Source organism: Phocoena phocoena, chromosome 7 (genome assembly GCF_963924675.1).
Source record: "Phocoena phocoena chromosome 7, mPhoPho1.1, whole genome shotgun sequence".
In the NCBI taxonomy this organism is placed as follows: domain Eukaryota; kingdom Metazoa; phylum Chordata; class Mammalia; order Artiodactyla; family Phocoenidae; genus Phocoena; species Phocoena phocoena.
Window position 1 is genome coordinate 106,075,520 of NC_089225.1, and position 27,129 is coordinate 106,102,648.

The 27,129-nt window shown below is 41.7% G+C and overlaps 1 protein-coding gene across 1 annotated transcript in view; it reads left to right on the top strand.

Annotated features, from left to right (window-relative positions):
* FBXO36 (F-box protein 36) overlaps positions 1–27,129 on the top strand; it is a 108,856-nt gene that overhangs the window by 54,767 nt on the left and 26,960 nt on the right. Inside the window, exon 2 of the mRNA XM_065881061.1 lies at positions 3,519–3,627. Coding sequence (XP_065737133.1) covers positions 3,519–3,627 — 109 coding nt within the window. The remainder of the gene's footprint in view (positions 1–3,518; positions 3,628–27,129) is intronic.

The window sequence follows — 27,129 nt, forward strand, 5'->3', positions numbered from 1 at the left end:
CGACTATTGGACCGTTAGGTCAGCACTGATTTTTCATGATTTTAATTAACCTATGACAAACATTCTTATATAAAAAATGTTGTACATGTCTCTGATAACTTCCTTAGGAGTAGAATATCTGGGTCAAAGGGAATGGATGACTTTAAGGTTTTTGATAGATATTGCCAAGCCAATTTACACTCTTCTCAATGAGTATTAAGGGGCTGGGCTCCCTTTTTTTTTTTGTCCTCACCAATATTGGGTTTTGTCACTTAAAAAAAAAAATCTTTAAAATTTGAGAGACAGTAAGTGTTAGAAAATATCTGTCTCATATCTTTTTCTGTTTTAATAAGTACAGTATGTAGAACATAATAGAGTCTTGACTAGGCTCAGTTGTGGTTCTGAGGCACATATTTCTGTGTACTGCTCTGTAGAGGTGGTCTGATGAGTTATAGTATGCAGGTTGTACGTAAAGAAAGCTTCGTGACTCAGAACAAACCCTGTGTTGAAGAGTTAACAGTGAGGAGGCTTGGGTTCTGGTTTTAACCAGCCGCGTTTCCTTAGGCAAGTGTTATATCCTTAGGCATTTACCTTAAATACCTCAGAGGAGCCAGTAGTATGCTTGTCCGTGTGTGCAAGGTAACTTGAGTCTGTGTCCTGAGGAGTCTCCCTCTGGAGGCCATGACAGCAAGCACTTTGAATATTGCCTTCTCAATCAGTACCAGAGGGCTAATTAATTAGCAGAAGAAATGTCAGAAATAATTCTTAATTGGTGAAATGGATGATGTGCAAGATATGAAGCTGACAAGTAAGATTGTACAAGTGTCTGTCTGCCTTTTTTTTGAACAATGTAAGAAGTAAGCTCTGTAACCAAATGTTTCTGGGTTACGCCCTGTCTAGAACTCCATGCATTCCAAAATCTTCCACTTAACCCACGATTTAGTTGCTTGATCCAGCTAGAGGGGTAGCTGATTAGCTCACTATAATTTAGGTGCTCTTGTCCCAGAGAGAAACTTTCCTGAGAAGGTTCCTGTAGGGTGCCAGAGTGGATGGGAGGGGGCACCCCACTGAGCTTCTAGAAACATGTTTTGGACTCCTGTGGTGTCTTTCTTATGTCAGAATTTAATTGTAACATAACATCTGGTAGTGTGGTTGTAGGGAGGGACACCTATCACTTCTGACTTAACCTGTTTGAAATATTTTCCTCACATGAGTCACAGGAAATGGACTTAATTATTTCTGACTTCCCAACTAGTTCTAAAAGTTCTAGATGATGTGTATAAAGAATGTTGCATTAGATTCAGATGACCTGGCATCTTCATCCAATGGGAATATTATTTATAATATTTAATGTTAATTAATTAATTTTTGGTTGCATTGGGTGTTCGTTGCTGTAAGCAGGCTTTCTCTAGTTGAGGTGAGCACGGGCTACTCTTCGTTGCAGTGCGTGGGCTTCTCACTGCAGTGGCTTCTGTTGTTGTAGACCATGGGGTCTAGATGAGCGGGCTTCAGTAGCTGTGGCATGCAGGCTCAGTAGTTGTGGCTCACAGGCTCTAGAGCACGGGCTGAGTAGTTGTGGCTCATGGGCTTAGTTGCTCCACAGCATGTGGGATCTTCCCAGACCAGGGCTCGAACGTGTGTCCCCTGCACTGGCAGGTGGATTCTTAACCATTGCATCACCAGGGAAGCCCTTAATGTTAGTTTTAATAATACTTAATAGAAGGAGATGAAAAGGAAAATTGAAGTGCAGAGAGATTAAATAGATGAGCCAAGTCTGTCTTTGCTCCAAGATTCATGCTGTTTCTCCTGTAATACCTGATACCCTTTGGTTATAGATTGAATTGTGTTCCCCCTTTAAAGTCTTATGTTGAAACCCTAACCCTTAATGTAACTGTATTTGTACATAGGGCCTTTCAAGAACTAATTAAGGTTAAATGAGGTCATCATTGTGGGGCCCTAATCCGATATGACCAGTGTCCTTATAAGAAGAGAAAGAGACACCAGGGATGCACATACCCAGAGGAAAGATCACATGAGGACACAGTGAGAAGGTGGCATCTGGAACCAAGGAGAGAGGCCTCAGGAGACACCAAACTAGCCAACACATTGATCTTGGACTTGCATCCTCCAGAACTGTGAGGGAATAAATTTCTGTTGTTCAAGCCACCCAGTCTGTGATATTTTTTTATGGCAGCCCTAGTAGACTGCTATACCCTTAACTCTCTGGAGATGGGGCAGAAAGATACCAAAGAGGATGATTTTGGTGAGCCTTATGCTGAGAAAAAAACAAAAGTGGCAGGCTAAGGGATTTTCTGAAAGGAATCAGCGACCACAATATTCTGAGATTATGGAGTTTTGTAACCTACGTATGTATATATTTTCCCTCTGCTCCCAAGGAGGCTCCCAAGGCAGTAGCCCAAGGAGGTGCACCCAGGACCTGTGAGGACCACGGGGAGTGTTGGGTGGCTGGGGATGGGGGAGAGGAAACTAAATAAAGGGAGCCGTCTTAGCAAGTTTCACCTACTTAACAATTTTGCGTTGGATAGAACTGAACTAATTTTTTTGTTTGTTTGTTTTTTTGTTTTTGCGGTACGCGGGCCTCTCACTGTTGTGGCCTCTCGCGTTGCGGAGCACAGGCTCCAGACGCGCAGGCTCAGCGGCCATGGCTCACGGGCCCAGCCGCTCCGCGGCATGGGCATGTGGGATCTTCCCGGACCGGGGCACGAACCCGCGTCCCCTGCATCGGCAGGCGGACTCTCAACCACTGCGCCACCAGGGAAGCCCGAGCTGAACAAATTTTAACCTTACATGGTAATGCCAGCGAGGAAAGAAACCAGAACTAGGAAGCCAACCAGTTTCTCAGCACTGTCTGTCTCCTTACCCATCTTTTCCCTGGGAGCCCTACAGCAGGAAGAGGTTGGTTGACACTGCTATGAAATCAACATAGAAACTAAGTGCAGTCCATAACCATGGAAATGAGGTTTGCCTCTGATAAACCAAAATGCTCATAAAAGTGAAATGCACTGTCAGCAGATCCATTACCAAGAAGTGTCTTGGGTAATGACACTCTGATGCGTCAATCAAGGCATGATGGTGCTTTTCCTGGCTCTACCCAAGTACCTGTCTCTCTCCACGAGAAAAGTATCCACTCCTCGTGTCTGCTCTGTAGACATTGAAGGGAGGAGGAGAAATAAGCAATTACTTTGGAAATGGCTCCCAAAGGTAAAGAATCTCTGTTCTCAGGAGCAGCTAGCCATTTGGCTCTGGGTGATTTAACACCAATTGACTTGAGCGATTTTTAAGATTCCTTCCAGCACTTTGGTTTTGTGCCCCTAATTTCTAAGGAAAATGTTTACTGATGCACAGACCTCACCTCTAATTTGATGTGATGCCAGTTTGTGAAGTTATACCTGCTGTTGGACACACAGCCTTATGTGCCTTCCATGATGGTGATTTTTTTTAAAACCCCAGACCTAAACGCAGATGTTGATATTGAAATCAGTTTTAGTTCATCTCACTTTCTATCTGTTCAATCACAGGTAACCTTTAGATGGTGGAAGATCTCTCTGAGGAGTGAGTATAGATCAACAAAACCTGGAGAAACAAAAGAAACTCATGAAGACTTCCTAAAGAACTCACATCTTCAGGGTAAGGAAGGGAACATATTATGTAAACTTGCTGCTCTTAAGTTCTCTTTAGTTAGTGACAGATTTTGTCAGTGAAGTATCCAGTATCGCATCATTTGAAATGATATGTAATTATGTACTTAATTGGATATAACAGATATGATGGAACACTGGGATATTAAAAGGCAGAAAATCGTTAACATATCCAGAAATTTCTTTTGGGAAAAAAATCTTTAAGCATTTAAGTTTCCAGGTTAACGTGTAGATTTCATTAATAATCTTAAATCATGTAGTAAATATAAATTTTTAACCCAATATTTAATTAAAACAGGTTTCCTTTAGTTAAAAATAAGTTAAAAGATTATTCAATGATGGCTGTAAAGCAATTACACTCCAATAAAGATGTTTAAAAAAAGATTATTTAAAAACATAATCAAATTATGAGACTTCCCTGGTGGCGCAGTGGTTAAGAATCCGCCTGCCAAAGCCTGGGACATGGGTTTGAGCCCTGGTCTGGGAAGATCCCACATGCCGTGGAGCAACTAAGCCCGTGCACCACAACTACTGAGCCTGTGCTCTAGAGCCTGTGAACCACAACTACTGAGCCGGCGTGCCACAACTACTGAAGCCTGTGCTCCGCAACAAGAGAAGCCACCGCAGGGAGAAGCCCACACACCACAACGAAGAATAGTCCACACTCGCCGCAACTAGAGAAAGCCTGGGCACGTAGCAACGACGACCCAACGCAGCCAAATAAATTAATTAATTAATTTTAAAAAATTCAAATTATCAATTGTTTGAATTCTTATGCATTTTTGCATTCATTTAAAATCTCTACCATTTCTTTTAATATCAAGGTTTTCATGAGAAGCAGTCTTAATCAAGTAGCATTTGGACTTAATAATAGAAATTACCCTTCAATTTCCCCTTTGTTTTTTTCTTTCTCAATGTGAAGATTTCAAACATAAAGTGTAGACAGAATGTTTTTTAAAAAAACTCCCATGTACCCATAACCCAGTTCAATAATACTCAAAATGTGGCCAAAAATGTACACAAACCTACTGTTCTCACTGGATTTTGAAGTGAATCTCAGTTGCTGCATCACTTCATCCTAAACTATTTCAGTATGTGTCTCTGAAAGGACTCTCTTTAAACTCTTCAATAATTATTCCTTAATAATAAGCTTTTAAAGCTAGAAGGCACTTTAGAGATCCTTATTTTATTATAAATAATTAACAATGTTATTACTATTAATATCAGGGCTTCCCTGGTGGCATAGTTGTTGGGAGTCTGCCTGCCAATGCAGGGGACACAGGTTTGTGCCCTGGTCCGGGAGGATCCCACATGCGGTGGAGCGGCTGGGCCCGTGAGCCATGGCCGCTGAGCCTGCGCATCTGGAGCCTGTGCTCCGCAACGGGAGAGGCCACAACAGTGAGAGACCCACGTACCGCAAAAAAAAAAAAAAATAATAATAATATCAAGCACTTTCATATACATGTTCTCATTTTGTTATTATAATATTCTTGTGTAATAAATAGTATTATTCCTTTTTCTCGAATGAGATTCAGAATGTATGTGACTTTCCCAGGTCCCACAGCTAACTACTGACATTGCCAGGCCTAAGCATTGAGAATAGAAAAAAAAAAAAAAATCTTATTTTAATTTCATTTTATTTTATTTATTAATTTTTTGTTTGTTTTTTAAAAATATTTATTTATTTACTTTGGGCTGCGTTGGCTCTTAGTTGCGGCACACGGCATCTTTCGCTGCAGTGTGCAGGCTTCTCTCTAGTTGTGGTGCGTGGGCTCAGTAGTTGCAGCATGTGGGCTTAGTTGCCCTGCAGCATGTGAGATCTTAGTTCCCTGACCAGGGATCAAACCCACGTCCCCTGCATTGGAAGGTGGATTCTTAACTACTGGACCACCAGGGAAGTCCTCCCAAAACCTTACTTTTATTTTTTATTTATTTATTTTAAAAATAAATTTATTTATTTATTTATTTATTTTTGGCTGTGTTGGGGTCTTCATTGCTGTGCGCGGGCTTTCTCTAGTTGCGGCGAGCGGGGGCTACTCTTTGTTGTGGCACGCGGGCTTCTCATTGTGCTGGCTTCTCTTGTTGCAGAGCACAGGCTCTAGGCACGTGGGCTTCAGTAGTTGTGGCACACGGGCTGAGTAGTTGTGGCTCACGGACTCTAGAGTGCAGGCTCAGTAGTTGTGGCGCATGGGCTTAGTTGCTCCGCGGCATGTGGGATCTTCCTGGACCAGGGCTCAAACCTGTGTCCCCTACATTGGCAGGCGGATTCTCAACCACTGCGCCTCCAGGGAAGTCCAAAATCTTACTTTTAAAAGGCACGCTCTGGGTGGATCTTTGATAATCAGTGTTGTTAAAGACTTTCTCTTATTTAACACTATAGCATATAATAGTTGGTTTTTAAGAGACAGAGTAGGTTTGGTTTGGTTTTGCTTCCTTAAATAGTTAAACATCTGGATTGATTGCACTCAGGTTTTGATACTATACACATCTTATTTTGTTAACTCCTTTATAGAAAGTATTTATAAAATTCATTATTGGCTTGAAAAGAACGATGTTGAAGAAAGACTGCCCACTTTTCATTGAATAAAAATCAGTCTAGGCAGGCCTTACTTATTTAATTGTGGGATAGACAGGTTTCTGCCCAGATAGCTATAAAGTAAACTTCTGTAAAACACATTTCGTTTTCAAGTTAGGTTCCGTTTTATTTTCTAAGCACAGCAGTACCTAATCCAGAGCTATATGTCTAGGGAGTGCTGAATATTTGTTGACAGACCATGGGATTTTTCTGATTGACTTCAACAAAAACCTGGAGATGTGGGTTTGGGCCAGAGAGATGGGAGGTGATCGTCTCTTGAGTAGAGGCTTAAGGGCCAACACCTGTCTCTTGCGTCTCTGACACCCTTGCCCCCTAATAAAACACTGACGGTGAGGGTGGGGCAACATCAGCTTCAGGATGACCACTTGTGGGTTTCCTGATCCCAGAAGAATAAACAAGAAAGCGGGAATTTATGCGTCTGACAGAGACCTGGCTTCCTGCTGGCTCCCCACCCGCATGGAGAGAGGAGAGTTGCGGAATTCAGTGGAGGAATACACCCAAACAGGCTTTTAAAATTGCAGTTTTGAGAGCTGCAGTTTCGCGCCAGGAACAGCACAGAGATACCAAATTAAATTGGCCTGGCAAGTTCAAAGGCATCTGCGTCTCACTTTGTAGCCTTCCTACAGCACTGGAGTCTTGGCAGAGGGAAAAACTCCAACCAACACTGTTGTTCTTCCTTCTCTTCCCCCTCAGTTCTTAGGAATCCCTCAGAAAGCCCAGAAGAGGGGTGCGCTGTGGCACAGAGCAGGGCTCAGGGGTCAGCGGCCAGGTTAGAAACTCTGCTGCCTCTGCCGGGTTCTGTAACCCCCTCCATGAGCCCATTTCTTCCTCATATCTGAGGGTCAAATGCTTACTCGATGTGGTCGCTTTGAGCTTTCAATGACCTGACACATGAAAGGTATTTAGAAAGGCGCACAGTAGAATCAGCTCTTAATCGTTGTTTGCTGTTATTAAGATGTTTGGATTTATTTTGCCCCACCCCTACTTATCATATTCCCAAGATCCCCCCAAAGTTTTTTCATCCAAAGTCTTCTCTTGCTAACATCCTAAACACCAGCAGCACGTTTCTAGAAATCCGGGTCAGCCTTGGTGTCAGTCCTGACAGAGGACGAGAACCGTGTTCTCTTGCTTCCTCGGCCTCTCAGCAACACTAGTTCAGGGGTGACGTTTTCTTCGCTGGCTTCCGGGAGCACCTCGGTCTTGGTCCTCCTCTTGCCTCACTGGCGTCTTCTTGGTCTCCTTGCTGGGTCCTTCTCATCTCTCCAGATCTAAATGTTGGGGCCCAGGGTTCAGCTCTAGTGCCTCTTCTTTTGTCAGTCTGTACTTACGCCCTGGGGAATCGGATCCAGTGTCTGGCTTTAAATGCTGCCCATAAGGGGATGAGTCCCAAATTGGTATCTCCAGCCTGCACCTCTCCCCGGAACTCCACACTCAGATATTTATCTAGCTGCCCCCTTGATATCTGCACTAATGTATCTAACAGGCTCTCAAAGGTAACGTGTCCAAAAATAGCTCCTGATCCTTCCTCTGCCAAAAAGTAAGGCCGCAAATCCTAGAGTTATCCTTGGTTCCTTTATTTCTCTTACATGTTCGATCTAATCCTTCAACAAAATCAGAATCTGAACTGTGTTCCTCTGTGTGCATGCCCCTCCCTGGGGTCTCTCTATGTGTCCGAATTTCCTCTTCTCATAAGAATACTAGTCATGGGACTTCCCTGGTGGTCCAGCAGCTAAGACTCTACGCTCCCAATGCAGGGGCCCCGGGTTCCATCCCTGGTCAGGGAACTAGATCCCACATGCCACAACTGAGAGTTTGCATGCCAAAACTAAGACCAGGCACAGCCAAATAAATAAATGTATATATTTTAAAGAGTACTAGTCAGGGCTTCCCTGGTGGCACAGTGGTTGAGAGTCCGCCTGCCGATGCAGGGGACATGGGTTCCTGCCCCGGTCCGGGAGGATCCCGCATGCCGCGGAGCCGCTGGGCCCGTGAGCCATGGCCGCTGAGCCTGCGCCTCCGGAGCCTGTGCTCCGCAACAGGAGAGGCCACAACAGTGAGAGGCCCGCATACCGCAAAAAAAAAAAAAAAAAAAAAAAAAAGAGTACTTGTCAGATTGGATTAGAGCCCACCTATATGACCTAATTTAACCTAATTACCTCTTTATTTTATTTTATTTTATTTTTTTAGTGTTTCCATTAGTCTTTCAAATACTCCTCCTAATTACCTCTTTAAAGGCCCATCTCCCAGTAGAGTCACAGGCAAAAGTACTGGGGTTTAGGACTTACATATATGAATCTGGGGGAGGTGAGGAGGGCACAATTCAGCCGATAACAAAATTTGTACTTTCCAGGTAGCAAAAGTCCTATAATCTGTAAGCAGAGTGTATCTTTATTAAGTTAATAATTAATGATTATATTGGTTTCCTACTGCTGGTGTAACAAATTACCACGAATTTAGTGGCTTAAATGATAAAAATGTATTATCTTACATTTTTGGAGTGCCTAAGTGTCACTGGGCTAAGATCGAAGTGTTGGTAGGACTGTGTTCCCTCTGGGGGCTCTAGGAGAGGGTCCATTTCCTTGCCTTTTCCAGGTTCTAAAGGCTGCCTGTTCCTTGGCTCATGGTCTCTGCCATCATCTTCAAAGCCAGCAATGGGCGGTCCAGTCTTTCACATCCTGACACTGCTTCTGGGTTCACATATCTTTCTCTGACTCTGACCCTTCTGCTTCCCTTTTCTCCTTCTAAGAACCCTTATGATTATGTTGGGCCCACCCAGTTCATCCAGGGTTATCTCGCTATCTCAAGATCTTTAATCACATCTGCAAAGTCCCTTTTGCCATGTAAGGTCACAGGTTCTGGAGGTTAGGATGTAGGACATCTGAAGGGGTGGGGAAGCCTGGCAGCATTATTCTGCCTACCACGAAGATATATGTCACAACAACCTAAATTATAAAATCAAAAACATTGCTGATCATTTTTCTAGATTTGTTTTTTGTTTGTTTGTTTGTTTTTTGGCTACACAGCACGGCAGGTGGGATCTTGGTTCCCTGACCAGGGATCAAACCTGCGCCCCCTGCATTGGAAGCGCGGAGTCTTAACCACTGGACCACCAGGGAAGTCCCAGATTTGTTTTTTTTTGTTTGTTTGTTTCGTTTTTGTGGCTCAGGCTCAGCGGCCATGGCTCACGGGCCCAGCCGCTCCACGGCATGTGGGATCTTCCCGGACCGGGGCACGAACCCGTGTCCCCTGCATCGGCAGGCGGACTCTCAACCACTGTGCCACCAGGGAAGCCCCCAGATTTGTATTTTTAAAAGACAAAAATCATATATTTATTATTTTAAAAGTCATCCCTACACTACAAAGTATAGAGAACTCTTAGCATGGCAATTAAGGGTGTTGCTTAATACAGACTACCTCTCTTCAAACTCTGGCTCCAAATCCACTAGGTGTGTAACATAGGGCAAATTATTTATTTATTTCTTTATTTTCTTGGCTGTGTCGGATCTTAGTTGCGGCACGCCGGGTCTTCATTGAGGCATGCGGAATCTTTCATTGCAGTGAGGGCTCCTCGCTGCGGTGTGCGGGCTTCTCTGTAGTTGTGGCGTGCAGGTTTTTTTCTCTCCCTAGTTGTGGTGCGCAGGCTTCAGGGTGCATGGGCTCTGTAGTTTGCAATACGTGGCTCTCTCATTGAGGTGCACAAGCTCAGTAGTTGTGGTGCATGGGTTTAGTTGCCCCACGCATGTGGGATCTTAGTTCCCTGACCAGGGATTGAACCCGAGTCCCCTGCATTGGAAGGCGGATTCTTTACCACTGGACCACCAGGGAAGTCCCTGGGCAAATTATTTAATCAGTTTGGATCTCAGTTTCCTCAACGGTCGATAATGGAAATAATAATAGCATCTACTTCATAGGGTCCTTATGAAGTTTAATTGAATGAAGTGCTTAGAATTTGCCTAGCATATGATAAGAACTCAGTACATTCTAGCTATTACAAGTTTTAAAATTTTTTTAATTTTTTGGGCTGTGTTTGGTCTTTGTTGCTGCACAGGCTTTCTCTAGCTGCAGTGAGCGGGGGCTACTCTTCATTGCGGTGCACAGTCTTCTCATTGTGATGGCTTCTCTTGTTGTGGAGCATGGGCTCTAGGCCCCCAGACTTCAGTAGTTGCAGCACGTGGGCTCAGTAGTTGTGGCTCATGGGCTCTAGAGTGCAAGCTCAGTAGTTGTGGCTCACGAGCTTAGTTGCTCCATGGCATGTGGGATCTTCCCGGACCAGGGCTTGAACCCACGTCCCCTGCATTGGCAGGAGGATTCTTAACCGCTGGGCCACCAGGGAGGTCCCTAATGGGCATTTTCAAAAGCCTTTAGGTACATTCTGGGACGTGTTTATCTTTGCACAATTATGTGAGAATGTCAATAGCATAGATTCTTAGTTGTAGAATTGCTAGGTCCAAAGATATTTACATTATAAATTTTGATAGGTACGGAGTATATTATTTGAGGGGTGAATTCTTGAAAACCTTGTGTAAGTCAAGGTTAACTTGACAAAGATGGTATTTCTGTTAACCAGCTTGAGTAGCACTGTCAAGGATGTAGCACAGATGCCATCTACAACTCATTTGACCTCTGTAATTATGCCAACTTTATAATTATGCTATTTTTGAAAGAATTTTAAGTTGAGTGATTTACATTATTTCCATGTTTGTTCATAAAATGAGACTTCATTAATATTTTGATGTCACCATATTTCAATTCTGACTGACAACTTAAATAAGATGCCAGTCACTTTGCTATACTCACAAATTGCTCTCCCAAAAAGTGTGTATTAAATATTAAAGTACTGAATATTAATATAACCATCCAACAGGATATAGGAGTTTTCTTACACCTTTGCCATCATTAATTAGATATTGTTACTCTTTTTAATCTGTTCCAGTCTGATGGTGAAAATAGTATCATGTTTAATTAGCATTTTCCTGAAAACTAGTAAAAATCCCATCATGTTTAATGGCCATTTATATTCTTTTTGTAACTTACCTGGTTATACTCTTTGCCCATTTGTCTATGAAGTCTGAAGTTTTTTCTCTGAGACCTTTAAAAATCTGAGGAAACATCTGTAGATATTTCCCCCCCTAAGCTAAATAGATTGGAACAACCAGAAAATTAGCTATAGGAAATATTTTTTAAAATTTAATTTACGGCAAAAATGTGCCTGCATAAACTCAATTGAAAGTGCTCACTCATGGACTGAGGTTGAATCCAACCTAAAAATAAGTTGTTTTCCAACTTGTATCCATTTTATAAGTTGTTGTCCATTTTTAAGTTGGTTGCTTAGATCTTCAATGAGTTATAAGTGGTGGTTAGGTATATAGGCCAATCCACAAAAATCTCTGTGATAAAACCAGATGACCTCAACAACCATATTTCCTGAACCAAATGACAAAGTTTTTTTTTATTTCTGCTATTGCATATGAAAGGAAATGTGGGAGATACGGTTTAGATGTCAAAGAATTGAAATTTCCATGGATGTTTAGATGATTTATTGGGAGAATGGGACAATGTTTGAAATGGGAACTATAATGGAAAATTGATATTATTTATTTATTTTTTTCTCTCCACTTTTTTTTTTTTTAAACATCTTTATTGGGGTATAATTGCTTTACAATGGTGTGTTAGTTTCTGCTTTATAACAAAGTGAATCAGCTATACATATACATATGTTCCCATATGTCTTCCCTCTTGCGTCTCCCTCCCTCCCACTCTCCCCATCCCACACTTCCAGGCTGTCACAAAGCACCGAGCTAATATCCCTGTGCCTTGCGGCTGCTTCCCCCCAGCTATCTACCTTACTACGTTTGTTAGTGTGTATATGTCCATGACTCTCTCTCGCCCTGTCAAAACTCACCCTTCCCCCTCCCCATATCCTCAAGTCCGTTCTCCAGTAGGTCTGCGTCTTTATTCCTATCTTACCCCTAGGTTCTTCATGACATTTTTTTCCCTTAAATTCCATATATATGTGTTAGCATACGGTATTTGTCTTTTTCTTTCTGACTTACTTCACTCTGTATGACAGACTCTAGGTCTATCCATCTCATTACAAATAGCTCAATTTCATTTCTTTTTAAGGCTGAGTAATATTCCATTGTGTATATGTGCCACATCTTCTTTATCCATTCATCCGATGATGGGCGCTTAGGTTGTTTCCATGTCCTGGCTATTGTAAATAGAGCTGCAATGAACATTTTGGTACATGACTCTTTTTGAATTTTGGTTTTCTCAGGGTATATGCCAAGTAGTGGGATTGCTGGGTCATATGGTAATTCTATTTGTAGTTTTTTAAGGAACCTCCATACTGTTCTCCACAGTGGCTGAACCAATTCACATTCCCACCAGCAGTGCAAGAGTGTCCCCTTTTCTCCACACCCTCTCCAGCATTTATTGTTTCTAGATTTTTTGATGATGGCCATTCTGACTGGTGTGAGATGATATCTCATTGTAGTTTTGATTTGCATTTCTCTAATGATTAATGATGTTGAGCATTCTTTCATGTGTTTGTTGGCATTCTGTATATCTTCTTTGGAGAAATGTCTATTTAGGTCTTCTGCCCATTTTTGGATGGGGTTGTTTGTTTTTTTGTTATTGAGCTGCATGAGCTGCTTGTAAATTTTGGAGATTAATCCTTTGTCAGTTGCTTCATTTGCAAATGTTTTCTCCCATTCTGAGGGCTGTCTTTTGGTCTTGGTTATGGTTTCCTTTGCTGTGCAAAAGCTTTGAAGTTTCATTAGGTCCCATTTGTTTATTTTTGTTTTTATTTCCATTACTCTAGGAGGTGGGTCAGAAAGGATCTTGCTGTGATTTATGTCATAGAGTGTTCTTCCTATGTTTTCCTCTAAGAGTTTGATAGTTTCTGGCCTTACATTTAGGTCTTTAATCCATTTTGAGCTTATTTTTGTGTATGGTGTTAGGGAGTGATCTAATCTCATACTTTTACATGTACCTGTCCAGTTTTCCCAGCACCATTTATTGAAGAGGCTGTCCTTTCTCCACTGTACATTCCTGCCTCCTTTATCAAAGATAAGGTGTCCATATGTGCGTGGGTTTATCTCTGGGCTTTCTATCCTGTTCCACTGATCTATCTTTCTGTTTTTGTGCCAGTACCATACTGTCTTGATTACTGTTGCTTTGTAATATAGTCTGAAGTCAGGGAGCCTTATTCCTCCAGCTCCTTTTTTCGTTCTCAAGATTGCTTTGGCTATTCGGGGTCTTTTGTGTTTCCATACAAATTGCGAAATTTTTTGTTCTAGTTCTGTGAAAAATGCCAGTGGTAGTTTGATAGGGATTGCATTGAATCTGTAGATTGCTTTGGGGAGTAGAGTCATTTTCACAATGTTGATTCTTCCCATCCAAGAACATGGTATATCTCTCCATCTATTTGTATCATCTTTAATTTCTTTCATCAGTGTCTTATAATTTTCTGCATACAGGTCTTTCGTATCCTTAGGTAGGTTTATTCCTAGATATTTTATTCTTTTTGTTGCAATGGTAAATGGGAGTGTTTTCTTGATTTCACTTTCAGATTTTTCATCATTAGTATATAGGAATGCCAGAGATTTCTGTGCATTAATTTTGTATCCTGCTACTTTACCAAATTCATTGATTAGCTCTAGTAGTTTTCTGGTAGCATCTTTAGGATTCTCTATGTATAGTATCATGTCATCTGCAAACAGTGACAGCTTTACTTCTTCTTTTCCGATGTGGATTCCTTTTATTTCCTTTTCTTCTCTGATTGCTGTGGCTAAAACTTCCAAAACTATGTTGAATAAGAGTGGTGAGAGTGGGCAACCTTGTCTTGTTCCTGATCTTAGTGGAAATGCTTTCAGTTTTTCACCATTGAGGATGATGTTTGCTGTGGGCTTGTCATATATGGCTTTTATTATGTTTAGGAAAGTTCCCTCTATGCCTACTTTCTGGAGGGTTTTTATCATAAATGGGTGTTGAATTTTGTCGAAAGCTTTCTCTGCATCTATTGAGATGATCATATGGTTTTTCTCCTTCAATTTGTTAATATGGTTTATCACATTGATAGATTTGCGTATATTGAAGAATCCTTGCATTCCTGGAATAAACCCCACTTGATCATGGTGTATGATCCTTTTAATGTGCTTTTGGATTCTGTTTGCTAGTATTTTGTTGAGGATTTTTGCATCTATGTTCATCAGTGATATTGGCCTGTAGTTTTCTTTCTTTGTGACATCCTTGTCTGGTTTTGGTATCAAGGTGATGGTGGCTTCGTAGAAGGAATTTGGGAGTGTTCCTCCCTCTGCTATATTTTGGAAGAGTTTGAGAAGGATAGGTGTTAGCTCTTCTCTAAACGTTTGATAGAATTCACCTGTGAAGCCATCTGGTCCTGGGCTTTTGTTTGTTGGAAGATTTTTAATCACAGTTTCAATTTCAGTGCTTTTGATTGGTCTGTTCATATTTTCTATTTCTTCCTGATTCAGTCTTGGCAGGTTGTGCATTTCTAAGAATTTGTCCATTTCTTCCAGATTGTCCATTTTATTGGCATAGAGTTGCTTGTAGTAATCTCTCATGATTTTTTTTATTTCTGCAGTGTCAGTTGTTACTTCTCCTTTTTCATTTCTAATTCTATTGATTTGAGTCTTCTCCCTTTTTTTCTTGATGAGTCTGGCTAGTGGTTTATCTACTTTGTTTATCTTCTCAAAGAACCAGCTTTTAGTTTTATTGATCTTTGCTATTGTTTCCTTCATTTCTTTTTCATTTATTTCTGATCTGATTTTTATGATTTCTTTCCTTCTGCTAGCTTTGGGGTTTTTTTGTTCTTCTTTCTCTAATTGCTTGAGGTGCAAGGTTAGGTTGTTTATTCGAGATGTTTCCTGCTTCTTAAGGTGGGCTTGTATTGCTATAAACTTCCCCCTTAGAACTGCTTTTGCTGCATCCCATAGGTTTTGGGTCGTTGTGTCTCCATTGTCATTTGTTTCTAGGTATTTTTTTATTTCCTCTTTGATTTCTTCAGTGATCACTTCATTATTAAGTAGTGTATTGTTTAGCCTCCATGTGTTTGTATTTTTTACAGATCTTTTCCTGTAATTGATATCTAGTCTCATGGCGTTGTGGTCGGAAAAGATACTTGATACAATTTCAGTTTTCTTAAATTTACCAAGGCTTGATTTGTGACCCAAGATATGATCTATCCTGGAGAATGTTCCATGAGCACTTGAGAAAAATGTGTATTCTGTTGTTTTTGGATGGAGTGTCCTATAAATATCAATTAAGTCCATCTTGTTTAATGTATCATTTAAAGCTTGTGTTTCCTTATTTATTTTCATTTTGGATGATCTGTCCATGGGTGAAAGTGGGGTGTTAAAGTCCCCTACTATGAATGTGTTACTGTTGATCTCCCCTTTTATGGTTGTTAGTATTTGCCTTATGTATTGAGGTGCTCCTATGTTGGGTGCATAAATATTTACAATTGTTATATCTTCTTCTTGGATCGATCCCTTGATCATTATGTAGTGTCCTTCTTTGTCCCTTTTAATAGTCCTTATTTTAAAGTCTATTTTGTCTGATATGAGAATTGCTACTCCAGCTTTCTTTTGGTTTCCATTTGCATGGAATATCTTTTTCCATCCCCTTACTTTCAGTCTGTATGTGTCTCTAGTTCTGAAGTGGGTCTCTTGTAGACAGCATATATAAGGGTCTTGTTTTTGTATCCATTCAGCCAATCTGTGTCTTTTGGTGGGAGCATTTAGTCCATTTACATTTAAGGTAATTATCGATATGTATGTTCCTATTTCCATTTTATATATTGTTTTGGGTTCGCTACTATAGGTCATTTCCTTCTCTTGTGTTTCGTGTCTAGAGAAGTTCCTTTAGCATTTGTTGTAAAGCTGGTTTGGTGGTGCTGAACTCTCTCAGCTTTTGCTTGTCTGTAAAGGTTTTAATTTCTCCATCAAATGTGAATGAGATCCTTGCTGGGTAGAGTAGTCTTGGTTGCAGGCTATTCTCCTTCATCACTTTCAGTATGTCCTGCCACTCCCTTCTGGCTTGTAGGGTTTCTGCTGAGAGATCAGCTGTTAACCTTATGGGGATTCCCTTGTGTGTTATTTGTTGTTTTTCCCTTGCTGCTTTTAATATGCTTTCTTTGTATTTAATTTTTGACAGTTTGATTAATATGTGTCTTGGCGTGTTTCTCCTTGTATTTATCCTGTATGGGACCCTCTGTGCTTCCTGGACTTGATTAACTATTTCCTTTCCCATATTAGGGAAGTTTTCAACTATAATCTCTTCAAATATTTTCTCAGTCCCTTTCTTTCTTTCTTCTTCTTCTGGAACCCCTATAATTCGAATGTTGGTGCGTTTCATGTTGTCCCAGAGGTCTCTGAGACTGTCCTCAGTTCTTTTCATTCTTTTTTCTTTATTCTGCTCTGCAGTAGTTATTTCCACTACTTTATCTTCCAGGTCACTTATCCGTTCTTCTGCCTCAGTTATTCTGCTATTGATCCTATCTAGAGTGATTTTAATTTCATTTATTGCATTGTTCATCGTTGCTTGTTTCATCTTTAGTTCTTGTAGGTCCTTGTTAACTGTTTCTTGCATTTTGTCCATTCTACTTCCAAGATTTCGGATCATCCTTACTATCATTATTCTGAATTCTTTTTCAGGTAGATTGCCTATTTCCTCTTCATTTGTTAGGTCTGGTGGGTTTTTATCTTGCTCCTTCATCTGCTGTGTGTTTTTCTGTCTTCTCATTTTGCTTATCTTACTGTGTTTGGGGTCTCCTTTTTGCAGGCTGCACTTTCGTAGTTCCCGTTGTTTTTGATGTCTGTCTCCAGTGGCTAAGGTTGTTTCAGTGGGTTGTGTAGGCTTCCTGGTGGAGGGGACTAGTGCCTGTGTTGTGCTGGATGAGGCTGGATCTTGTCTCTCTAGTGGGCAGGTTCACGTCTGGTGGTGTGTTTTGGGGTGTCTGTGGCCTTATTATGATTTTAGGCAGCCTCTCTGCTAATGGGTGGGGTTGTGTTCCTGTTTTGCTAGTTGTTTGGCATAGGTTGTCCAGCACTGTGGCTTGCTGGTCGTTGAGTGAAGCTGGGTGCTGGTGTTAAGATGGAGGTCTCTGGGATATTTCCACCGTTTAATATTATGTGGAGCTGGGAGGTCTCTTGTTGACCAGTGTCCTGAAGTTGGCTCTCCTACCTCAGAGGCAGAGCCCTGACTCCTGGCTGGAGCACCAAGAGCCTTTCATCCACACAGCTCAGAATAAAAGGGAGAAAAAGTAGGGAGAATTAGTAGAAGTATGAGTAAAGAAAGAAGGAAAGGAGGAAAGGAAGGAAGGAAGAAAGAAGCAAAGAAGGAAAGAAAGGAGGGAGGGAGGGAGGGAGGAAGGAAGGAAGGAGGGAAAGAAGGAAAAAAGACAGAAAGAAAGATGATACAGTAAAAATAAAATAAAGTATAATATAGTTATTGAATTAAAAAATATTTAGAAAAAAAAAAAGGGACGGATAGAACCTTAGGACAAATGTTGGAAGCAAAGCTATACAGAGAAAATCTTACACAGAAGCATACACATACACCTTCACAAAAAGAGGTAAAGGGGGAAAAATCATAAATCCTGCTCCCTGAGACCACCTCCTCAATTTGGGGTGATTCGTTGTCTAAAGTAGGGAAGGAAGGAAGGAAAGAAAGAAAGAACGAAGGTAAAGTATAATAAAGTTATTACAATTAAACTTAATTATTAAGAAAAAGAATTTTTAAAAAAAAGTCATGGACGGATAGAGCCCTAGGACAAATGGTGGAAGCAAGAGTATACAGACAAGATCTCACACAGAAGCATACACGTACACATTCACAAAAAGAGGAAAAGGGAAAAAAATCATAGATCTCGCTCCTAAATTCCCCCTCTTCAATTTGGCATCATTCCTTGTCTATTCAGGTATTCCACAGATGCAGGGTATATCAAGTTGATTGTGGAGCTTTAATCCGCTGCTTCTGTGGCTGCTGGGAGAGATTTCCCTTTCTCTTCTTTGTTCTCACAGCTCACAGGAGCTCAGCTTTGGATTTGGCCCTGCCTCTGCGTGTAGGTCGCTGGAGGGCGTCTGTTTTTTCGCTCAGACAGGACGGGGTTAAAGGAGCCGCTGATTCGGGGTCTCCGGCTCACTCAGGCCGGGGGTTGGGGGATGGGGGAAGGAGGGGCACTGCGTGCGGGGCCGGCCTGCGGCGGCAGAGGCAGCGTGACGTTGCGGCAGAGGCTGGCGTGACGTTGCACCAGCCTGAGGCCCGCCGTGCATTGTCCCGGGGAAGTTGTCCCTGGATCCCGGGAACCTGGCAGTGGCGGGCTGCACAGGCTCCGCGGAAGAGGGGTGTGGAGAGTGACCTGTGCTCGCACCAGGCCCCTTGGTGGCGGCAGCAGCAGCCTTAGCGTCTCCCGCCCGGCTCTTGGGTCCGCGGTTTTAGCCGCGGCTCGCGCCCGTCTCTGGGGTTTGCGCTTTCAGCCGCGGCTCGCGCCCGTCTTGGGGGCTCGCGCCCTCAGCCGCGGCTCGCACCCGTCTCTGGAGTTCCTTTAAGCAGCGCTCTTAAACCCCTCTCCTCGCGCACCAGGAAATAAAGAGGGAAGAAAAAGTCTCTTGCCTCTTCGGCCGTTGCAGGCTTTTCCCCGAACTCCCTCCCGGCTAGTCGTGGTGCACTAACCCCTTCAGGCTATGTTCAAGCCGCCAACCCCAGTCCTCTCCCTGAGCTCCGTCCAAAACCAAAACCCGAGCCTCAGCTCGCAGCCCCGCCCGCCCCGGCGGGTGAGCAGACAAGCCACTCGGGCTGGTGAGTGCCGGTCGGCACCGATCGTCTGTGCAGGAATCTCCCCGCTTTGCCCTCCGCACCCGTCGCTGTGCACTACTCCGCTGTCCCGAAACTCCCCCCTCTGCCTCCCGCAGTCTCCACCCGCGGAGGGGCTTCCTAGTGTGTGGAAACTTTTCCTCCTTCACAGCTCCCTCCCACTGGTGCAGGTGCCGTCCTTATTCTTTTGTCTCTGTTTTTTCTTTTGCCCTACCCAGTTACGTGGGGAGTTTCTTGCCTTTTGGGAGGTCTGAGGTCTTCTGCCAGCCTTCAGTAGGAGTTCTGTAGGAGTTGTTCCACGTGTGGATGTATTTCTGGTGTATCCGTGGGGAGGAAGGCGATCTCCGCCTCTTACTCTTCCGCCATCTTCAAGGTCCCCCCGATATTATTAATAAATACTAATATCCTAAAATATTGGCCTAAGTTATAGATCCTAAGAATATTGGTATGCCAGGAATCAGAAAGTGGGAAAGAATGGTCCTTACCTTCCTCCCAAATTTGGCTGGCCGCATGCCATGGATCCATAATCCATTTTCTCTAGGTCTTTTCTTGAGGTCCATATCTCAACCTTTGACCTGGGATTTCATTTTCTCATGCTTAGCTACCATCTCTTAGTCTATTCTTCTTCTTCTCTTTACTCTCCCTAACCATCTGCTCCTTGTCTTCAGCCTGAATCTCTAGAATTTCTAGCGACCTGGGGTCGGGTTCTATGGGTAAAGGGTTAGGTGAGAGGGGGCAGAAGCATAGGAGCCTGCTCTGGGCTACAGAGCAGGGAAGACAGATCTAAGTAAGGCTCTCATATTTTATCATTTTTTATTAACTTTTGAGATATGAAAAAAAACAACCCACAAATAAATGCATGTAGTAAAATAAAAGATGAATCAGTTTAAAAAGGATAGGTATAGACCACCAGAGGGCAGACAGCAGAAGCAAGAAGAACTAAAATCCTGCAACCTGTGAAACAAAAACCACATTCACAGAAAGACAAGATGAAAAGGCAGAGGGCTGTGTACCAGATGAAGGAACAAGATAAAACCCCAGAAAAAGAACTAAACGAAGTGGAGGTAGGAAACCTTCCAGAAAAGGAATTCAGAAAAATGATAGTGAAGATGATCCAGGACCTCAGAAAAAGAATGGAGGCAAAGATCGAGAAGATGCAAGAAATGTTTAACAAAGACCTAGAAGAATTAAAAAACAATCACCTAGAAGACTAAAAAACAAACAGAGATGAACAATACAATAACTGAAATGAAAAATACACTAGAAGGAATCAATAGCAGAATAACTCAGGCAGAAGAACGGATAAGTGACCTGGAAGACAGAATGGTGGAATTCACTGCCATAGAACAGAATAAAGAAAAAAGAATGAAAAGAAATGAAGACAGCCTAAGAGACTTCTGGGATAACATTAAACGCAACAACATTTGCATTAGAGGGGTCCCAGAAGGAGAAGAGAGAGAGAAAGGACCCGAGAAAATACTTGAAGAGATTATAGTCAAAAACTTCCCTGACATGGGAAAGGAAATAGCCACCCAAGTCCAGGAAATGCAGAGAGTCCCAGGCAGGATAAACCCAAGCAGAAACAAGCCAAGACACATAGTAATCAAACGGACAAAAATTAAAGGCAAAGAAAAATTATTGAAAGCAAAAAGGGAAAAACAACAAATAACATACAAGGGAACTCTCATAAGGTTAACAGCTGATTTTTCAGCAGAAACTCTACAAGCCAGAAGGGAGTGGCATGATATATTTAGAGTGATGAAGGGGAAGAACCTACAACCAAGATTATTCTACCTGGCAAGGATCTCATTCAGATTCAATGGAGAAATCAAAAGGTTTACAGACAAGCAAAAGCTAACAGAATTCAGCACCACCAAACCAGCTCTACAACAAATGCTAAAGGAACTTCTCTAAGTGGGAAACACAAGAGAAGAAAAGGACCTACAAAAACAAACCCATAACAATTAAGAAAATGGCAATAGGAACATACATATCGATAATTACCTTAAACATGAATGGATTAAATGCTCCAACCAAAAGACACAGGCTCCCTGGATGGACACAAAAACAAGACCCATCTATATGCTGTCTACAGGAGACCCACTTCAGACCTAGGGACACATACAGACTGAAAGTGAGGGGATGGAAAAAGATATTCCATGCAAATGGAAATCAAAAGGAGGCCGGAGTAGCAATCCTCATATCAGATAAAATAGACTTTAAAATAAAGACTGTTACAAGGGACAAAGAAGGACACTACATAATGATCAAGGGATCAATCCAAGAAGAAGATATAACAATTATAAATATATATGCACCCAACATAGGAGCACCTCAATACATAAGGCAACTGCTAACAGCTATAAAAGAGGGAATTGACAGTAACACAATAATAGTGGGGGACTTTAACACCTCACTTACACCAATGGACAGATCATCCAAACAGAAAATTAATAAGGAAACACAAAACACAATAGATGACACAATAGACCAGATAGATTTAATTGATATTTATAGGACATTCCATCCCGAAACAGCAGATTACACTTTCTTCTCAAGTGCATACGGAACATTCTCCAGGATAGATCACATCTTGGCTCACAAATCAAGCCTCAGTAAATTTAAGAAAATTGAAATCATATCAAGCATCTTTTCTAACCACAACGCTATGAGGTTAGAAATCAATTACAGGGAAAAAAATGTAAAACACACAAACACGTGGAGGCTAAACAATACGTTACTGAATAACCAAGAGATCACTGAAGAAATCAAAGAGGAAATCAAAAAATACCTAGAGACAAATGACAACGAAAACATGATCCAAAACCTATGGGATGCAGCAAAAGCAGTTCTAAGAGGGAAGTTTATAGCAATATAAGCCTACCTCAAGAAACAAGAAAAATCTCAAATAAACAATCTAGCCTTACACCTAAAGGATCTAGAGAAAGAAGAACAAACGAAGCCCAAAGTTAGTAGAAGGAAGGAAATCATAAAGATCAGATCAGAAATAAATGAAATAGAAACAAAGAAAACAATAACAAAGATCAATAAAACTAAAAGCTGGTCTTTGAGAAGATAAACACAATTGATAAACCATTAGCCAGACTCATCAAGAAAAAGAGGGAGAGGACTCAAATCAATAAAATTAGAAATGAAAAAAAAAAGTATAGGTATAGGATAAAAACAAGTTTCCTTCTGATCCCATGTTCCCATTTCCCATGACAACCATCATTAACAGTTTCATATACATCCTTTGAGAAATGGTCTATGCATATATACAAAATATGTTAACACAAAAAGAAGAATCTTATACATTATGTTCTGTACCTTTACCTTTAAAAGTTTTTAAATTCAGAAGTATCTTAAACCCGCATAAAAGAACAGAAGATAATATTATAAATACCCAAAACCACTAACATAAGATTTTAAAATTTGTCATGTTTACTTCATTTTATTCAAATTATCAAATATGTTGGTGTTGATAATGGTAATTTGTTCTTTCTCTCTTTTTTTTCTTGATCAATCTTGTTAGAGGTTTATTTATTTTTTATTTAGTTTTTGAAAGAACTAAATTTTAGCTCTGTTGATTTTCTCTGTTTTTATTATTGGTCTGTGTTCATACCTATATTATTTCCTTCTTCCTACTTTTCTTAGGTCTGATTCGTTGTTCTTTTCCTAGCTGCTTGAGATGAAAGCTTATTGTTTTTAGCCATTTTTTGCCCTAAATTTCCCATAAGTGCTACTGTAGCTATATTAGATAAGTTTTGATAAGTTGTGTCTTTATTCTCATTCAGTTTAAAATATTTTCTAAGTTCTCTTTTGATTTCTTCTTTGATCCATAGATTATTTAGAAACATTTTACTTGAGTTCCAAGTAGCTGGGAATTTTTTAGTTATGTTTTTTTCTTGATGTCTAGCTTAATTGCATGTGATCAGAAAATCTGCTCTGAATGGTTTTCATTTTTTTGAATTAATTTTTGTCATCCTTTCTCAGGGCCATAAGAATCTTCTTTTTATTATCCCAGTTTTAATATACATGCTGTTGAACTGAGCACCATATTTACTTTATGTCTTTTAAAAGCTTTTAAAAATTACATACAATATATACTCAAATTTCTGCCCCTCACCTATTTTTCCTCTATCCCCTTCTACTAACTGTTCTGAAATTGGTATCATTGCCAAGCACGTTTTATTTTACAGAGTCACAAATACGTAAATAATATATACTGGGGAGTGCGGGCTGCGCTTGGGCTCGGGGGCAGGCTTGACTGCACGGCCGGGCTGGGGACCTGTACCCGCCAGCGAGCAGGGCTGACTTCTTCGGCTTCGTGAGACCCCAGGCTTCGTGAGACCCCAGGCGGGACGCCAGTCGCCTCCTGAATGAACGTCTTCCTGCCGGTCCTGCTGGCTGCCCTCCTGGGTGTGGAGCGAGCCCACTCCCTGGTGTGTTTCTCTTGCGTGAATAAGAACAGCATCTGGTACTGCCTGCGGCCCACCGACCGCTCCGATACGGACAGCTACTGTGTGACTACCTCTGCATCCGCTGGCATCGGGAACGTGGTGGACTTTGGCTACACCCTGAGCAAGCGCTGCTCCCGGATCTGCCCCATCCCAGCGTCAACCTCTGCGTGGCGTCCGTGGGTACCCACTGCTGCCAGAGCTTGCTGCGTAACATCAGTGCGCCGACGGTGGACTGCGGGCCAGTGCCACCCACCGTGCTGCTCAGCCTGCTGTCGGCTCTGCTGCGATTTGGCTTCTGACCGCCGGCACCCTGTGCCCGGCCCAGACTCCCAAAGCTAAGGAAGGAAAGTCCAGCCTCTCCCAGACCCAGGAGGATCTCGAAGCCTCCTCCTCTGATTCCTCACCCTGCTGATCCCACCCTCTAGGCCCTGTAGGTGCCCCCTGCACCCACACACCTGCCAGCTACCCTTGCTTCCCTGTCAGCCTTCCAGGGGGAACCTGGGAACGGAGCCCAAGGGTCCCGGAGTCAGAACCGCATCCTAGGGACATGCTGCGAGGGCCATCTGGTCCCAGGCCTGCCCCTGTCCAGGCCCTGTCCGCCCGCAGGTGCAGAAGATGTGCTGTGTGGACAGGCGTGTGGTCCGTGTGCCCTTCTGGGCATGGGTGAGTGTGTGGCCAGGTCTCGGCCTGTGTCGGGGGGCAGGGATGGGAGTAAGCGTCAGGATCCCGGCATCCACAGCCCCTAGAGCCCCGAGCGCCAGCACAGAACCCCATTCCCCTGGCATCTCTGCACACCACATTTCACTCACTTCAAGGGTAGCCTTTTGGAAGACAGGCCTTCCACTGTTTCTAGGTCTAGGCTGCTGACCCAGAAATCGCTCCCACCCTGAAATCCAGCTGCTCTCGGGCCCCCTCCCTCCACCACCACACTGGAGCCCTCCTGCTGCTTCCGTGCCTCAAATAAACACAGATGTTCCCACCCCCCAAAAATAGTAATAATATATTTTACTTTTATATATTTTAAATTTTACATAAATGGTATACTGTATTGTTTTTCAAGTTTGTTTTATTATTGAACACTGTTTTTGAGATTTATCCATGTTGATATATGTATATCTAGCTCACTCATTTCAATGGCTTATGGTATTTTACATTACAAACCATAGTTCAGTCATCTCCCCTACTGAGGGTAGTTAGGTGGTTTCCACTTTTCTGCAATAATAAATCTTCACTTATCCTTGTGCAATGTGTGAGCATTTCTCTAAGTTAGGCATGTAGCGGTGTTTGTTGAGTTGTAGGATATGTGCCTCTTCAAGTTTACTAGGTATTGACAGTCTGCTCTCCAAATGAGTTAAATCAATTTATATTCCCATTGGCATTTTATGAGGGAGTTGCTATTTTCCCACATTCTCACCAACATTTACTGTAATCAAAGATACATGTTATTCTTTGCCAAACTGGGTGTGTAAATTCCCTGATTAGTAATGAGGTTGAATACCCTTTCTTATATTTATTGACCAGTTTTCTTCTGAGAATTGCTAATTCATCTTCTTTGCCTGTTTCTTGTATTTGGTTGTTTACCTTCTTTGTGTTGTTTGTAGAAACTTTTTCTTATCTTGAGTACCAATTCTTTGGTTTGGTTATATGTGCTACAGATATTTCACCAAGTTTGGGGTTTATCTTTTTACCTTGTTTATGAGTTTTTACCCATATAGAAGTTTATCATTTTAATGGCGTTCAAATTTGTCACTCTTTTAATATATGGCTTGTACTTTTGTGTTTTGTTTAAGAAATCTTTGCCTACCCTGATTTCATAAGGATGTACTCCTATGTTTTTAATTCTAAATATTTTATGACTTGTTTGTCATATTTGGTCTTTAACTTATCTCAAGTTTGTTTTTGGTTATGATGAGATGAAATGTTATAATTTTTTTTCCTGTATGGTCTGTCAATATTCCCAGCACCATTTATAGGATAGTTTAGTTACCCTACACTGTTTTGTAATCCCATCCTTACATATTGCAGGTTCCAAGGTACATCTATCATTTCCAGGAATATTTAGTTCTATTGGTTGATTGTCTTACACCAACATTACACTGCTTTATTTTTTATTTTTTTAAACTTTTTATTTTATATTGGAGTATAGTTGATTAACAATGTTATGTTAGTTTCAGGTGTACAGTAAAATGATTCAGGTATACATATACATGTATCTATTCTTTTTCAAATTCTTTTCCCATTTAGGTTGATCAGCATCATTTTTCAGTAAAATTTCTTGACTTTTGTATGTTGATATTTAGATCATCTGCAGTTGCAGTAATGACAGTTTTTCCTTGCCTTCTAACCCTGATACTTTTTTTTTTTTTTGCGGTACGCGGGCCTCTCACTGTTGCAGCCTCTCCCGTTGCGGAGCACAGGCTCCGGACACACAGGCTCAGCGGCCATGGCTCACGGGCCCAGCCGCTCCGTGGCATGTGGGATCCTCCCAGACCAGGGCACGAACCTGCGTCCCCTGTATCAGCAGGCGGACTCTCAACCACTGTGCCACCAGGGAAGCCCCCTGATATATTTTTGTGTCTTCTTTTTTTTTTTTCTCCACCTCCAAAACAATGTTGAATAGAAATGGTGAGAGTAGACATTCTAGTCTTAGGCCTGACATTAAAGGCCACATAAAATCACCATTAGGAGGTGCACTATGGAGAAAAACCGCTTGCTTCAATCCTAGTTCTCACTATGTGACATTGAGCAAAAGCCACTTAAACTGTTCCTCATCTTTGTCTTTATAAGAGGGAAATCATAATAGTACCTATCTCACAGAGTTACCGTGAGGATCGAATGATGATATGTATGTATGATACACACACTGTATATATACAAATTAGAGCAGTACATGGCAAATATTGAATAGTAAACAAATCCATGTGTTATTATCATTGATACTATTATTAGGTTTTTGGTAACTAGCCTGTGTCAGGTTTATCAGGTTAAAGACATTCCCTTTTATTATAGTTTTCTAGGAGTTTTTCTTCATAAATAGATGTTAGAACTATATGAAATAATTTTTTAAATTTATTTATTTTTGGCTGCGTTGGGTCTTGGTTGCTGTGCGCGGGCTTTCTCTAGTTGTGGTGAGCTGGGGCTTCTCTTTGTTGCGGTGCACGGGCTTCTCATTGCGGTAGCTTCTCTTGTTGCGGAGCATGGTCTCTAGGCACGGGGGCTTCAGTAGTTGTGGCACGGGGACTCAGTAATTGTGGCTAGTGGGCTCTAGAGCACAGACTCAATAGTTGTGGCGCACGGGCTCAGTTGCTCCACGGCATGTGGGACCTTCCAGGACCAGGGCTCAAACCCATGTCCCCTGCATTGGCAGGCTGATTCTTAACCACTGCGCCACCAGAGAAGTCCCCGAAATAATTTTTCTACATTTTTGAGATGATCATTTTTTCCTGTTATTTGTGTTTTTTTCCATTTAAAGAAAATATTTAATTTTCACAAAGTGTGTAAAACTCCTTACATAGTCAAATGGTTTTTTTTAATTGGAGTATAATTGCTTTACAATGTTGTTTTAGTTTCTGCTGTACAATGAAGTGAATCAGCT